The following is a 17,623-nucleotide window of genomic DNA, read 5'->3' as shown; positions in this document are numbered from 1 at the left end:
TTCTTCTACTAAGGCTCACCTATCAACTATCTCTGCTTGTCTGCCTTTTTCTCCTCCTTTGACTGCTAGATTTGATGTGAAACAATTTCTTAAAGGCATATTTAATACTAGACCTCCAAGGAAGCCTGTTCCTTCTCCCTGGGATTTTAGTTTTGTTTTGGAGAATTTGACTCAGGCTCCCTTCGAGTCTGCTGCATCAGCTTCCTTGCAACATTGCTCCTGAAAGACTGTTCTTTTGCTAGTCCTTACTTGTGTCAGACAGGTGTCTAAGTTGCAGGCCCTCATGGCTTGTCCTCCTTTTTTGATTTTTCATGAGGACAGAGTATCCTTGCGCATTAACCCTTTCTTTATACCGAAGGTTAATGAGCAGTCTCAGTCAGTCTATTAATCTGCCTATTTTTTTCACCTCATTGCAAACTGACAGTGAGAGGGTGCTGCATAATTTGGACATGCATAGGCAACTTATAGTTTATTTGGATATGACTAAGGCTATCAGAAAATCTGATCAGTTATTTGTTTCTTTTCATCCTAGATCTTTGGGGCTTACTGTACCCAAGCAGACTATTTCTTCTTGGATTTCTAAGGCTATTTCCTTTTGTTACAGTTTTCATGGCAAGGGCCTTCCTTTTTTTCAGTTAAGTCTCATTCTACTACAGCTGTAGCTTCTGTTGCTTTTTTTTTTTCAAAGGAATAGATACTAATTCTATTCTTGAAGTAGTAACCTGGACTTCACTGCATACCTTTACCAAGCACAAGTTGGATGGCATCTCTAGAACTACGGCTGATTTTGTTAGTTCAGTTCATTTTTTAGGGGATTCTTCAGTCCCTTCCTCCTTCCTAGTTTCATAAGAACATAGTACAGTTGTGTAAAATCTTACTATAATGGTAGATGTCCTTGCCTTCACTGCTGCAGTATTTGTTCCTCCCTCCATCCCCCTAGTTCTTTACTTTCCGGGATGTACACATTGCCTCTTGGGTTTCTTGGACTGGTGTTCCTCCTGGGGCAATCAGTTCTGTTTTTGGTAAGCCTGAATGTCACCTTTGTGCCCTACATTATGGAGGGAGTGTCTGGTGACGTTCAGCATACCTTTTAAATTCAGAAGTCTCTGAAAGACTGGCTAGATGTCGGGCTTCCATGGCAGGGACTCCCCATATAGTTAAGAATACTGCAGCAGTGAAGGCAAAGACATCTACTGTTATGTTAAGATTTTACACAACTGTACTTTTTCTTACTCAGACAGCTCTGGAGAGCTAGCCCCCTTTGTTTCTGGGATTTTCTGCTGAAAAAGCATAGACACCGCAGGAGGTGACATTATGAGAGTGGGCCCTAGACAAAATACACACTTAGTAGGTAATTTCTCCATAAATAGTTCCAATCACAAGCACGCTTGCCAATTACTTCTAAGGCACACATACCTTGTTAACACATGGGACAGAGGACCCAAACTGGAAAAAAATGCAGAAATGCACAAATAATATTCTTGGATAGAAATAAGTTTATTCAGGATCATCTGTAACACAGTAACATATGGTAGGGAGGGCATTTACTACATTTAAACCTAAAATATACGTAGCAATTTACATTTAATTTAACCAGAGTGCCTGTACTTATACTAAACAGACCATGTAGGACAGCACCTTGCTGGAAGTGGCAATACAAGTGAGATGTATGCATACACTAGTTATATTTCCATGTGCAGCACAATGACAGCTCACAATTCTGCGACTCTGGACCAGGTGGGGCCTTTACTGCTACATGTCTAATTTATGGCATCCAGTATCGCAGGGAGGTAAGCAGCGTCACAGAAGCCATGCAGAGTGGTGGCTCTTATTCTTTGATGTGCTAGGAAACCAAACATGTTTGCCTACATATAGGCGTGCAACTTTGAGGAACTTGTTCAGTATTTGAAGGACAAAAGTCTGATAAATACCTAGGGTGTCTGTCATGTTGGTCACTAGTATGTCTCTGCAGTTAAGACAGTACGCACCATCATGCCTCAACTGTACAGATTTTTGTCTCACATTCGTGGTCCACTGTTCTGGCAAACCATTAGCAAGTCATTAAAGACTGAAGTCAGAAAGGGACAGATCTGAGTTTCAGACTTCAAACTCTCCAGAAAAAAATCATGCAAACTTAACACCTATTACTCTATCAACTTTCTAAGTTTGTAAGAGCAATATTTAAAAATTGTCCTTGGGTCTTTGCCCCTCATTATTTATGGCTTTGTCCAGATTTCTTGCTGTAAGAGGTTGAGAGGTATGCATGCTATACATATCTTGGTCTCTACAGGGTTAGGAAGGCCATGAATTCCTTAAGATTCTAAATGGTGACTATATATATATATATATATATATATATATATATATATATATATATATATATATATATATATATATATATATCTCAACTAAGCTATGTACAATATCCTGAACTACATTAAACCAACCCATTGATCACTATAGCTATGAAATGGTACCTCTGCTGATAACAGCATATTTATAGAATGTTACCTACTGCTGGTACCATTTCTGATGCTTCTTGGCACACCACCTCATGCATCAGGAAAGAATGGTCAGTGCTAATTGCTAATAGATGTTATGTGACTTTTGCTGGGATCTCAATCACACCTGCCATTTACAGCTCCAATATTTTTGGTGTGGTTTGTTCTTTTACAGTTTAGCATACATTCCCAAGAAATTTCCACAATATATAACTGAATTGTGACCGTTTAACCTTGTACACACCAGTTTGTAATTTTTGGTTTCATTTCTCAACTTCATTGGCATGTCATTATATTGCCTATTAAACTATGCTCTCTGCAGCATACTTCAACTTGCTGTACTGTAAAGCAATGTGGCACTATGAATCAGTACGAGCCTACATGCAATACAAGCACTGGCTAATACAACTTTAAATCTCAGCCAAGCCCCACCCCCCAAGCTCTTTTGAAGGAAAATGGGTGCACTGTTTAGCAATTAAATTATTCAGCCACCAAAAGTACAGTTGTGTACACTTACCATAAATGTAGATGTTAGAGTGTATTCACTGTTGCAGTTATTACATTTGGGTTATCTGCTTGCAGGTAGCCCTCAGTCGGTCTGATTAACAAAGTCTTGGGTCCTGCGTCGGTTGCTGTCCCTTCTTCCATGTCAGGTCATCAGAGGTATAAAACATGCAGCAGACGCCATTACATCAGTTTTTCTTGCCCCAGATGTCAGGTGCCCCCCTAATGGGAAGCAATTAAATATAAAAGTACAATGATATACCTCCACCAAAAAAGCAAATACACCAAAACGCTTTTAAGCATAGTAAAGGAAAGTAGAGGTATCAGGAGCGGTCTTAGGTCAACTGGTGCCCTAGGCAAAAGGACTCCACAGTGCCCCCCACCACACCACCTGGTGCCCCCATCCTGGTCTACCTACACTAAATAAATACTGGAAAAGTGCCCCTACTAGAGCAGTGCCCTAGGCGGCCGCTTAGTTGGCCTATGCCTAAGGCCGGCTATGGGTATAACCAAAATAAGTTAGGGGGCTGGAGGGAGGGTAACCAGGACTGCAACAGCGAATACACTCTAACATCTACAGTTATGGTAAGTGTACACAACTGTACTATGTTCTTCGTGTTTCACTGCTGCAGTTATTACATTTGGGTAGATTCCCAAAGCTATGGTTGGGAGGCGGAATTTAAATAGCATTAAGACCAGCTATAACGCCCTGCAAGACTGCAATGGCAAAGCCAGCTCTGGATATGGAGAAAATTGGCAAATGATAATGCTTGGTGAAAGTATGTACAGAACTCCAGGTAGCAGCTTCTAGGATGTCCCTGGTAGGGACACCTCTGAGAAAGGTTGTAGAGGTACATGCAGCCCTGGTGGAGTGAGGTCTGATCCCCTGGGGGATAGGTTTTCCATGGTGCTTATAACAGAAAAGAATGCAATGGCCTATCCATTTAGAAATGGCTTGCTTTGAAATAGCCTTCCCCTCTGGCACTGCAGCAAATGCTACCAGCAGTTGTTCAGATTTCCTTTGAGGTTTAGTCCTGTCCAAGTAGAATCTAAGTTGTCTTTGCACATCTAAAGAATACAATATCCGTTCCCCTTTGTTCTGCGGATTGGGAAAGAAGGTTGGCAAATGAATGGACTGATTAAGAGCCACACTGGATACCACCTTGGGCATGAAGGATGGACTGGTTCTGTCCGCATGAAAGATGATGAAAGACTCCACTGCCATAAGGTCCTGTAGATCAGATACTCTTTGTAGCTGAAGTGATTACTAAAAGGAAAGCTGTTTTCCAAGAAAGAAATTTTAAGTCCGCAGTAGCAGCTGGCTTGAAAGGAGGTAGAGTGCGTTTCTCCAAAACAAATTTGAGGTCCCAGGCAGGGGTTGGAGCTCACCTGGGTGGTCTCAAAATTTTGGCCCCTCTGAGGAACTGCTTGAGCAGCGGATGAGAGAAGAGAAGAGGTTCTGTGTTATAATGAGCTGAAATGGCTGAGGCATGGATTTTAATGGAGGAAAAAGACAGGCCCTTGTGAAGCATCTCAGTTAAGTATTGTAAAATCTGAGGTAAATTGGGCGCTGCTGTACTCATCCCTTGAGACTGGTTCCAGGCAGAGAATCTTTTCCATTTTTCAGCATAAGATTTTCTAGTACTAGGCCTCCTTGCCTCTAAAATGATATCCATCACAGGCTTACTGAGGGATGGTAAAGGAGAGATTAGGTAATTAGCCAGGCTGCAAGGTTCAGTGTTAGAAGCTGAGGGTGCAGAATCTGGTTCTCCTGCTGGAGAACAGGGAAGGAGTCTGAGGCAGGTGCCATGGGGGTAACCGTGACACACTGTGCAGGAGGGGATACCAGTGCTGGCGTGGCCAGTCTGGAGCAATCAAAATCATCCTTGGTTTGTCCTGTTTGATTTTTAGTAGCACTTTGGAGAGCAGAGGCAGAGGGGGGAAGGCATAGACTGATAGGTTTTTCCAGCTGAAGGACAGAGCATCCACTTTCCAGGCTTGTTTGTGGGGAGTCCTTGTCCAAAATATGTCCAATTGGTAGTTCTGGGGAGAGGCAAATAGGTCTATATCTGGGCTCCCCCATTTGCTTGTCAACATGTTGAAAATCCTTTGTTCCAGTTTCCACTTGTGTGGGTCCATGAGGTTTCTGCTTAGTCTGTCTGCCAGTGTATTTAATTTTCCTGGCAGGAATAGAGCTTGTAGGTGCACTTGGTAGCTCAACACTGTGTTCCATAATGCCATGGCTAGTCTGCAGAGGGGGTAAGAATGTGTACCCCCCTGCTTGTTTATGTAGCACATAACAGTGGTGTTGTCCGTCTTTACCATTAGTTGTCCTGGAAGAATGTGGTCCTTGAAGGCTGTCAGAGCATTCTATACAGCTAACATTTCTTTCTGATTGATACGCAGGTGCATTTGACTTGGGTTCCATTTTCCCTGAATGCACTTCCCTGCCAGGTGAGCCCCCCATGCATAGTCTGATGCATCTATTGTTAGGGTTTGGGTGGCAGGGAGTGGTGTGAAAGGTAGTCCCTTGTTTTGATGGCAGGCCTCTGCACACCAAAGGAACTCTAGGCGTAGGCAAGGTATGATAGGAATCATTGCTTCTAGATCCTAGAAATGTTGACACCATAGGCTTTTTAGATCTCACTGTAGTTTCCTCATATGCAGTCTTGCATATGGAATTAGAAGAATGCAGGAGGCCATGAACCCCAAGGCTTACAGTATTTCTCTTGCAGATAGCAGGGCTTTTGTGGCCACTTGTTTGAAGTAGGTTGTCAAATGAGTGTTTCTCTGGCGTGAGGTAAGCCATCTGGGAAGTTGTATTCAAGCTTGCTCCCAGGAATATTATTTGTTGACAGGGTACCAGGTGAGATTTCTTTTTGTTTATGGTGTACCCCAGATAGGTTAGAACCCTTTGTACAAAGGCCAGATGATTCAAAAGTATGTCCTGGCTTTCTGCCCGAATTAGACAATCGTCCAGGTATGGGTATATTTGAATATTTCTTTGCCTGCAAAAATGCAATAACTGGAGCTAGGCACTTTGTGAATACCCTGGGTGCAGTAGATAAGCCAAAGGGCAGTGCAGAGAATTGATAGTGTGTGTAGTTTGCTTTGAAGCGAAGGTACCTTCTGCAAGATTCCCTGATTGGGATGTGCAGGTATGCTTCTTTTAAATCTAGTGTTGCCAACCAGGCGCCTTTGTCTAGCATAGGAAGCAACTGGTGAAGAGTCAGCATCTTGAATTTTGGAATCTCCAAAAAGGTGTTTAGAGTAGACAGGTCCAGGATAGGACGCAATGAATCGTCTTTTCTGGGTACCAGGATACGTCTTGGAGTAGAAACCTTGTCCGTTTTCCTCTTCTGATACCAGCTGAATAGCCCCCATGCTTAAGAGAGAAAGTATTTGGTTTTGGACCTCTGGCCACTGATTTGCGAAAAGGTCTGGGCACCCGTTTGGCGTTGGCAACGTGTGGAAGTGAAATCTGTATCCCTGGGCACTATATTTAAAACCCATTTGTCCTGGGTAATGAGCTCCCAGTTCTCTGCATGAAGAGCAATCTTTCCCCCCAAAGTTGCAGTCAGTTGATAAGTGCTTGGAAATTTAAAAGAAAGTCATTGTGACAGTTTACCATAGGGGGGAGTCTTATTACTCCCAGATTTGGAAGTGGAGGCCCCCCACTGCTTAGTCCTGTGTGTTCCCTGGGACTGAAACTTGGGGTTTCTGCTGAGTCTGGGTTTGGCTGGAAGGGGCTGGAAAGGACCAATTTTAGAGGGCCAATGCTTACTAAATCTAGGAGGCTGAACTTGTAAGAAATCTTTAACAGTTTGCATAGATCTTTAACAGTTTGCATAGATTTAGCTTTATCTTCCATCTTTTTAAGAACGTCCTCAGCCTTGTTGCCAAACAGGCTGTCCTGATTTAAGGGAGCATCCAACAATTTAGGTTTAACATGATCAGGTAAAGATTGCTCCTTAAGCCAAGAATGCCTTCTGAGCAGAGACCCAGTAACAGCAGCCCTGCAAGAGGCCTCTAATGAATCAAAACCACATTGCAAAGTATGTTTTCCAACCTGTTCAGCAGAATGCAGTAAATCCTGTAATTCTTTATTTTCCACCCCATCTATCCAGCACCCTGGAGTCTCTATCAGAAGGGGTAGGATTTTTAGCAGTAGAAGCCTTAATGCCCTTGGGCCATTGAGAAATAGTCTTTGGATCCACAATAGGATTTTTAAAAAGGAACTTGTGACTCAGGGACCCTGTAGTATCTGTCAGGTTTTCTGGGAGCAGGAGGCAAGGAATCAGGGGCCAAACTAGATTCCGAAAAAGCATCATCGACAATGAATAGTACAGGAAGAATAGCTAAAGGCCTATGCTGAGGCAGGAGTAAGAAATCCCTGAGCCTCTTTTTTGAATCAGAAAATTCCTGGCTTTCCCAGTGGAAATGCTCTCTTACAGTATGTAAGGTTTCACCAAAAGAAAAATCCTCTGGAGGGGAAGCAGAGGGAATAGTCTCCTCTGCATCAGAATCCTCATTAAGTAGATACGGGCAAATCCAGATCATCAGAAGAATCAGAAAATACAGAATGCTGGTCAGAAGATTCATAAACAACTTCAGTCCTAGGCCTCTTGGGGGGGCTACCCCTGATTAGAGTTATTAGATCTTCAGCCATTCTTATAATTTTTTTAGGCACAGAGGCCTGAGCATGTGGCCCGGGCGTCGTTTTTTTAAGCATGGTTCGAGATTTAGGCCTAAGTGAAGGAGGCGGCGTCTGTTTAATATGCAAGTCCATAGGCCTGAAGGCACCAGACCCATCCAAGGTAGAAACATTTGTGGGTTCCATAGTTGAAGCATCTCGCGGCATACCGGACTCCGAATGGGTCTCAGTAGAGGCCTGCGAATCAGAAGTAGCAGGTATCAGGGGCTGCGAAAGAGCCTCACTGAGTACCGGCGAACTGGCTTAGGAGAAGTGTCATCGGCAGTTTTAGACCTCAGCGGCCTTTCTCTGTCTTCATCTTTGCATTTTTTCGGAATCCTGGTAGTCGGATGGCTAACTGACGACATTTCTGGATAATTAAACCGAGAACAGAAATATTTAGAGGCGAAAATATACCGACGACGGATAGTGCGCTGATTAAAGCACAAAACCGACAGCAAGGTACGTCATGGTCAGGGCCTAGGCAAGGAATACAGTACGAATGAAAATCTTTATAAGGTATTTGCTTTCCACAAGTAATGCAATTATTAACTTTTACTGACATCGGTAAGGAGCAAGAAAAAGTTTCCCCAACGGGGTACTTAGCTTTAGTTGAAGACTTCGGTTCTGAAACTCTAAAACAAAAATTTCAGGAGTCGGCCGACCGGCACTTCCGAACTGCTTCTGCTTCGGGCACCGCACAGCAAGAAAGACTGGTGTAATGGCATCGGCTGCATGTTTTATACCCCTGACGACCTGACATCATGGAAGAAGGAACAGCAACCGACGCAGGACCCAAGACTGTTAGTCAGGCCGACTGAGGGCTGCCTGCAAGCAGATAACCCAAATGTAATGACTGCAACAGTGAAACACGAAGAACATCTGCTAGCTTCCCAAATTATACATAATTTTCAGATATTCAGAAGTCATTCTTTTCACAGTCCAAGACGTTCTTTGCGAAGCACAATTAATCTGATACAATCAAGAACCAGTACAAACATACTCTGACCTGACTGCAATGGCAACTACTAAACCATAATAAACTTGTAAGCTCAACACTCACTGCTGCTGACACAGACCTCCATGGTATTTGATTTCACTAAGGACATCCATACAGCCATACTTTTGGACATTTTTTTTCCAATGGAACTTAAGCATGGACTTTCCACTTAGGAGAGAGGGTACCTACCCAAGAGAAAGGGTACCTACCCTCTGCACTGGAAGCTTAACAGGCAAGTCATGCTGGCTAAAGTGAAGGATTCTGTCCATTTCTATTAATCTGAATTTTGCCTCTTTTTCTTCAGGTAGTGATAATCAGCTAAAACATATTTAAGGGACATCCAAAACACATATGAAGACCTGTCTTGCATTTTCCCAAGGTATAACATTTTTTTCTGCAATAGAAGATCCAGCAACTCTTTTTAAACTTACTTCAGTAGTCTTACAAAAAGCTTTTCAGCCTGTACCAGTGGCATAGACAAAGAAAGCCCTAACTATAGCCGAGGAATAAGAGGTCAAACCGTGGGCTTGGTTGTTTGATGCCACAGACAGGGAGGATAAATGATGCATTCAGGAGAGCAAGAGAATTACTCTTCTTCCCACACACCCCAAGGGAACAACCATGCTGTGCCTTCCATGGGTGGGCAAGGCTGAATATGAAATCAACCCCTTAACGAAATATGGGGTGGGTGCTGTATCGACACCCACATCATGTCTTGTTGACTGGGTGTCACAGGGCATATGCAATGGGTTAAGGGAGAAAAAAAATGTTGAACCAGCCCTGATGACTGCCTAATTGATGGTCCCTCCCTTCTGACACAGACAGGAAGATGATCAAGGACAGGTAGTGGGGACCAAAAAAAAAAAGTGTTCACCAAACTATCAACTTTACAAAAACCTAAAAAAAGTACTGAGAATGAAACCATTCAGGTGGTACCTGTCAAGCACAAGAACATCTGCCAATACTTCTCATTATATTAAAGGTTCAGATTTCCATGATATGTATAAATGCTAGAAGAGACCACTTGTTGAAATCATGCATTTTAATACTTGCTACTTAAGAAATGAAGGCTAAGACTCAGTGTAATTGCGAATACAAAAGAAAAAAAAAACAGTCAAGGGGAAAATGGTTTTGAGTGCTGAGAAAAAGTGAATGCCTACCAAAGCAGTTAAACAGAAGAATATGCCAGTTTGTAGAAGAATACTGTTCCAAGGTACTAGGGGGTCCAGACTGTGTAGGTTAACATGGCTACAGAAAGCAGGGTTCCGCTTCACAGATGAATAAGCTTACAAAGTACTGTCCAGATAATCCTTCTCAAAGCTGGATTCCCTTAATCCATATTATGAATGATGGGACAAGTGGTCCTAGAGAGCCAGACAAAAGTTTGGGATGGAGGATTAGGATTTTGTGTACAATGACCTTAAAAGCACCTTTTGTGATGTGTTTATGACAAAAGTATTCACATTTAACCACTAGAAAGGTAACAAAACTAAAATTACAGCTAAAGAAATTTTTTGTTTGAAACCACTAGCAAATGATGACAACAAATAGTGGGGATAAATCAGTAGGGATTTCATCAATAAACTCACAGAAAACTGTTTGGTAGTTAAAAATAACTAAACCACAAGTACCTCAAATTCCACCATAGCCTTCTTCATGCTCTCAATGTCAAAAATCATTTTGATGAGCTTCTGCACAGCTTTTGGAAGCTTGGAGTTCGTGCCTGCACTGACCGCGAGTTTCTTCACCGCTTCATCATCCTAGTGATAGAGAATAAGTGAATGAAACAGGTTAAGCCTTTCCAATATGACTTGTACTTTTTTCAGGCTAGATAAGACAATAAATACAAATTAATGTGCTAGTATAACCACTATCACACTTTCTGCGGCATACTAGGCAATGCATCAAATGTGAATTACAGTTCTGTATTGAAACTGGTGCAACAATTCCAGGTCTAACAAATTATACTGAAAAACAGCACCTTGCACTGCAGTAAAATAAACTCTAGTTAGTTTAGCATCACTACCTGCAGGTAAAACAATACTTTCCAGTATCCCCCCTCCTCCCATAATGGAGCGTCATAAAACTGTAAAATTACCAAGTCAATAATTTTAAAGACTTAAATCAAAGCTGTTTAACTTCACAAAATACTCCAAAACTCAAGCTGCAAAATGTTTCAATTTCATGTCCCTAAACTGTTTGAAATTATTAGTGACTACAATGAAAAAAACAGAGGAAAGTTATTTCACGTCAAGTCAAAATGAGCTATATTTGTGGTAGGATCACCTTTAGGTTACTCCCACTGGCCATGACATAACTTAGTTTTAACTGTGTTTTGGTGGTGTAACATTCATGGCATATGATGCTACACAACACACTGAACTGACTATATAAAAATACAGCACATTCACAAAGCTCATTCATTAGCACTAATAAATGCAATTGTGTGTTCTTGCAAAGTCATGCTTACTGACCAGACCTGTGCTTACATCCAGAACTGCATCTGAAATTGTGATATGCTTCACGAATTATCTACCAGAGTCAGCAAACATACCAACTCTTACAGCATTAGTGTACTTTGTTCTTCCCCAACCACTCATGCACAGAGTTCAGATATTCATCAGAATCAGTCACTGAAGCAGCATTAAATAAAGTACCAGCACTGAAGATACTTTCTCAAGATACCACACACAGATACAAAGAACAAAATATAATAATTACAAACCTGGGCATGATGACACTAAAATGTTGTAACGTGGGGAAAACTTACTCTGGAGGACAAACATATAATGCAAAAAAGAAGCATGGATTACAGCAGTTTTAAGAAGTCAATGAAAAGCAGTCCACAGTGGATCATAGGAGGTTAACTAGGCTAATGGCCCTGATGCCCTTACAAGTCTAGCCAACAGTTCCTCCCCCAAAAAAGAAACCTCAGTCAGCAGTCATTAGCACTTTTTACTCCCTTCCCAATCAGTCTCCAGTCCCCACACTCAGTCACTGGCTCTGAAAGAGTGACAAAAAAATACATATTAAAAAGCTGAAGCACACAATAACAACTCTATTAAAAATAACCAGTCCCAAAAGATAAAAATATAAATGCCCCCCCCCCCTTTTTTTTTTTTTTTTAAGTACCATTTTTCTACTTTCTATGTTTGCCAGCAGGAGGGGTGAAGGGACCTATTTCTTGGTTAAGCTGTCTTCTACCTGATGCTCTGCTGCTGAAGATAGGACATAATGAACAGAAAGTACAGTTGTGTACACTTACCATAAATGTAGATGTTCGAGTGTACTCCCTGCTGCAGTCATCACATTTGGGTTATCCCTGCCAGGGTAGACCTCAGCCAGCCCGAATACCAGAGGCTTAGTATTACTGCATCGGTTGCCATCACTCCAGGACTGACGTCAGGTCATCAGTGTTATAAATTAAGGCAGCTGACACCATTATATCAGTTTTTCTTGCCCTGTCAGGAGCCCCCACGAGGAAGCTAGATTATAGTGGAAGACCGCCACCAGTAGAAAGCAAAAAAACAAAAAATCCTTCTAAGGATAGAGAAAGACAACGGGGATGGAGGGAGGGAAAAGTACAGTTTTGTACCTACCATAAATGTAGATGTCCGAATTGGATAGCATCTGCAGTCATAACAACTGGGTTGTCCTGTCGTCAGGCAGCCCTTCAGTCGGCCGGATTCCAAAGTCCGGGTCCGGCTTCGGCTGATGTCGCACTTCACCCGACGTCATCTCTGTTGGTCTTCGGGTATAAAAGCATCAGCCGACGCAATTTTCTTCAGTGTTTCTTGCCCTAGATGCCAGAAGCCCTATAGAAGGCTAAAAATTTTGGATAGATGCCAATGTTTCCAAAAGATAGAGGTAAACACAAAAATAAGCATGTATGTACATAAATACAAACAAATACACCATGAAAGAAATCCCCCCACTAGCTAGCTATTAGAAGGGTAAACACCCTAGGAGTACCAAAGAGGGGAAGGAGGGAGGGTAATCCTGACTGCAGATGCTATCCAATTCGGACATCTACATTTATGGTAGGTACAAAACTGTACTATGTCCTTCATGGATGCATCTGCAGTCATAACAACTGGGTAGAATACCATAGCCAACTAGGGGAGGAGGATAAAAGTAGATTATGGTGTGTTTAGGATCCCTTGCAGAACAGCAGTAGCAAACCCTGCTCGGGATCTGGAATATAGAGGTAAATTATAATGCTTGGCAAATGTATGCACGGAGGTCCAAGTAGCCGCCTCAATAATGTCTTTGGTAGCCACTCCTCGTAAGAAGGCTGTGGTAGTGGCTGTTGCCCTTGTAGAATGAGGTCTTATGTTCTGTGGAATTGGTTTTCCATGGAAGGAGTAACAAGAGTCGTATGCAATTTCCTATCCATTTGGAGATTGTCTGTTTGGAAATAGCTTTTCCTTCCCTTCCTGTTGCATAGGCTACGAAAAGTTGGTCAGTCTTTCTGCTATTTTTTGTTCTGTCCAAGTAGTAGCGTAGCTGTCTATGTACATCCAAGGTATGCAGTATTCTTTCCCCTCTGTTTTGTGGGTTGGGAAAGAAGGTAGGTAGGTGGATTGCCTGGTTTAAAGACACTCTGGATACCACCTTAGGCATAAATGTAGGATTAGTCCTCATGGACACTCTATCTTGGTGGAAGATTAGAAAGGGTTGCACTGCCATTAAGGCCTGTAGTTCTGAAACCCTCCTTGCTGAAGTAATTGCCAGTAGGAAAGCAGTTTTCCATGACAGGTGTTGTAGGTCTGCTGTTGCTGCTGGTTCAAAAGGTGATAGTGTCAATTTTTCTAGCACAAAGTTCAAGTCCCAAGCTGGCAATGGTGGTTTCCTTGGAGGTTTTACATTCTTGATTCCTCTGAGGAACTGCCTGAGCAAAGGGTGTGAAAAAACAGGTGGATCAAAGCTGTATTCTGCTGAAATAGCTGATGCATGAATCTTGATGGAGGAGTAGGACAGGCCTGAATGAAGTAGTTCGGCCAGATACTCCAGAATGTTAGGCATATCTATGTTTGATACATCTTTTCCTCTTTCAGAACTCCAAATGACAAACCTTTTCCATTTCCCAGCATAATTCCTTCTAGTTGAAGGCCTGCGTGCTTCAAGAATAATGTCTTTAACTCTTTGTGAAAGTTCTGTATTAGCAGCTGCTATGTGATGTTCCATGCAATCAGATGCAGCGTTTTTAGGTTTGGATGCATGGTGCTGAAGTTGTTCTGAGTTAGCATCAAAGGCATCAGGGGTATTGGCCACATATTGTTCCGAGACATGCTCCTCAGCAGTGGGTACCAATGCTGTCTTGGCCAGTTTGGAGCTATCAGGATTATCCTTGGACGTTCCTCCTTGATTTTTAGTAGTACTTTGTGTATCAAGGGAAGAGGTGGGAATGCATATGCTGTTAGGCCTTTCCAGCTGAAGGAGAGCGAGTCCACTTTCCATGCTAGTGGGTGGAATGTCCTTGTGCAGAATTTTTGAGCTGGTGATTGAGAGGTGATGCGAATAGATCTATCTGAGGCATTCCCCATTTCTTCGAGATGGTCTTGAAGATATCCGGGTGCAGCTGCCATTCGTGGGCATCCGATGTGGTCCTGCTTAACATATCTGCTAGAGAGTTTTCTTTTCCTGGCACAAATATTGCCTGTAACTGGATGTTGTAGCTGAGTGCCAGGGTCCACAGCTCCAAAGTCATTCTGCATAGGGGTAAGAATGAGTGCCTCCCTGTTTGTTGATGTACCACATGACTGTGGTGTTGTCTGTCCTTATCATCAAGTGGTCCTCCTTGAGAAATGGTCTGAACTTTTGGATTGCCAGTTTTACTGCCAGCATTTCTTTTAGGTTGATGTGCAGGTGAAGTTGGTCCTGTGTCCACAATCCTTATTCGCATTTGTCCAGCATATGCGGCCCCCATCCTAGGTCTGAAGCATCTGTTGTGATGGTCTGGCTTGCTTGACCCTTGCGAAAGGACAGGCCTGGGTTTGACTGGCATGCCTGAGCCCACCATAGGAACTCCTGTTTTAAGCATGGTATTAGTGGGATTTCCGTTTCTAGGCTGTGTCTGTGTTGGGACCATAAATTCTTTAGGTACCACTGTAGTTTTCTCATATGTAGTCTGGCAAATGGAACCAAGATTATGCATGATGCCATGAAACCCAAGGCCTGCAGTACCTTTCTTGCTGTTAACTTGTTCAGTTTTGTTAGTGCCAAGAAGTAAAGAGGGAGTTCTTTTGTTTTTCTGTAGTTAGGAATGCCATTTGTCTTACTGTGTCCAATTCCGCTCCCAGGAAAGTCCTTGTCTGGGATGGTATCAGTCTTGACTTTTGTAAATTGACTGTGTATCCCAGTGCTTGAAGCAAGTAAATGACCCTTTGTAAATCTGTTGTCAGCTTGCTTTTGTTGTCTCCTTGTATCAGGCAGTCGTCCAGGTATGGATAAATTTGAATTCCTGTAGTCTGCAATGGGCGATTACTGATGCCAGGCATTTTGTGAATACTCTGAAGCAGTAGATAAGCCAAAGGGCAATGCTGAGAATTGATAGTGCTCTGATCCTGCAAGAAATCTGAGGTATCTTCTGCAGATTGGTCGAATGGGGACGTGCAGGTATGCCTCCTTGAGATCTAGAGTTACCAGCCAACACTCCTTGCCCAGCATGGGAAGAAGTTGCTGTAGGGTCAGCATTTTGAATTTTGGGACAATGATGTAAGTATTCAGGGTGGACAGGTCTAGAATTGGTCTCCAACTTTTTCCTTTCTTGGAACTAGGAATAGTCTGGAGTAGAACCCCTTTCCTTGCTCTGCTGTTGGCACTTTCTCCACAGCTCTCATGTTTGCTAACTCCATTATCTGTTGTAGAGCCTCTGTCTTTTGATTTGGAGGTAGATTTGGCATTCCTCTTTTGTCTGGTAAAGTGTGGAAGTGGAACCGGTAACCTTGATCTATGGTTCGTAAAATCCACTTGTCCTTTGTTATGTGGTGCCAGTTATTTGAAAATAAGGTTAGCTTTCCGCCTAGAGGAGCTGCTATCTGTTCCCTGGTAGGCGGGTTTAGGATTAAGTCACTGTGGCTGTGTTGATGTAGTGGCAGGTGTTGAGTCTGTGCCTCTGTTGTTACCTTGCCACTGTCGTCCTCTGTAGGCACCTCCTCTGGATTGGTTTCTGCCTCTGGAACGTCTATTCCTGCCCCTTTGAGGTCTTGTGGAGTCAGGAAAGGACCAATTTTTGGCAGGCCAGTTCCTGCTAAACCTTGGGGTTGAACCTGCAAGAAATCTTTAACTGTCTGGACTGATTTTGCCTTTTCTTCCATTTTCTTCATAACCTGCTGGGCAGGTGTACCAAACAAACTTGTTTTATCCATAGGAGCATCTAGCAATTTAGATTTAACATGATCCGGTAAAGCTTGCTCCTTTAGCCATGCATGCCTTCTAATTACAGTGCCAGTCATGGCTGATCTAAATGAAGCCTCCAGTGCATCATAGCCACATTTTAAAGAGTGGTTACTAACTTGCTGTATGTTATTTACCATTTCTAATACATATTTCTTATCAAGAGATTCATCAGTGGTTAGTTTTTAGTTAACTGATCAAGCATAAACTCTTGGTATTGTATCATGTGAAACTGACAGTTTAAAGCTCTAGCTGAGAGAGTGGCTGAAGTGTAAACCTTTTACCCCATCTGTCTAATGACCTTGCTTCCCTTTCAGAAGGAACAGGGTTTTAGCTATGGTCGCGCTACTGCCTTGGGACCCTGGGAAATAGTTTGGGTCTGCAAGAGGGGCCTTGTAAAGGTGGTGATGAGTATCTGGCACCCTGTAAAATCTGTCTGGTTTGGCAGGGGCTGGGGGTAAAGAAACTGGAGCGGAGCAGACATCATTGAAAGCATCATCCACCACAGAGAGAACAGGAGGTATAGCTAAGGGCCTGTGCTGTGGAAGGTGCAAAAAGGTCCTAAGTCTTTTCCTGGAGTCTGAAAAATCCTGTTGCTGCCAATGGAACTGTTGTCGCATGGCATGCAAGGTTTCCCCAAAGGAGAATTCTTCTGGTGGGGAAGCAGCTGGAATGGATTCTTCAGCATCAGAATCTTCAAAATTGGAGAAAGGAGCCTCTGGCTGGTCAGTAATGTCTGATTCATCAGCAGAATCATCAGAGGACACTGGCTCATGGGGCTCTGCCCTAGGTCTCTTCTCTGGGGGCTGAGAGGCCCTGTCTGGGTGAGATTGAGATCCTCTAATTAATGAAATTAAATCTTCTGCCAAAGTAAGCATTTGAGAACTGGAAGAGGGCCTGGTTGAGGGGGGTTTAACAGGCACTGTTTTAGTAGTCTTGGCTGCTTTAGCCCTGGCGAAGGCCTTAATGGACATGGCTGCTGGAGGCCTAGCAGCACCACGTGCTGGGGTAGAGACATCCAAGGGAATGGTGTCTGATAAGTCAGTGGTAAGCACCGTAGTGGGTAAAATTTCTGAGGCCGATTCAAGAGTGTTAGCAGGGACCTCAGTTGTAGAGATAGATTCAGCTGTATTTTGATCAGTTTTCTCGGTTTCGCCGAAACCGAGACACTCGTTTGCTTAACCATGGTTTCGGCGAAACCGCGGACCGCGAAGTGTCGGTCTTTTCTTTGCGTTTTTGGCAGAATGCGTAGTCGGAGGATCCGGCGGCATAATGTACGCAAAATCAGAACCGAAAAACTGTTCTGCAAACTCCGACCGGCGTCTAAGCGTTACGTCGGTTGAAAGAAGCACAGGACGAACAGGCTGCTACATCGTGGGCTGGGCCTAAGCAAGGCAGGCAGTAAGAGTGGAAATCTTTATGAGGTATTTGTTTCCCACAGGTTAAACAATTATTAACTTTTTCTGACATCGGCTGAGGCAAGAAAGAGTCCCCAACGGGTACTTAGCTTTAGAAGTCTTCGAAGTA

General features: G+C 43.1%; 1 protein-coding gene across 1 annotated transcript in view; it reads right to left on the bottom strand.

Moving 5' to 3' along the window:
• Positions 1-17,623, bottom strand: part of PARP1 (poly(ADP-ribose) polymerase 1) — a 2,301,307-nt gene that overhangs the window by 1,035,290 nt on the left and 1,248,394 nt on the right. Inside the window, exon 17 of the mRNA XM_044060208.1 lies at positions 10,330-10,458. Within this exon, the coding sequence (XP_043916143.1) occupies positions 10,330-10,458 (129 nt within the window). The remainder of the gene's footprint in view (positions 1-10,329; positions 10,459-17,623) is intronic.

The sequence above is a fragment of the Protopterus annectens genome, chromosome 1.part2 (assembly GCF_019279795.1).
Source record: "Protopterus annectens isolate FY-2018-M chromosome 1.part2, PAN1.0, whole genome shotgun sequence".
NCBI lineage: Eukaryota > Metazoa > Chordata > Ceratodontiformes > Protopteridae > Protopterus > Protopterus annectens.
This window is presented reverse-complemented; position numbering and strand designations above follow the sequence as displayed.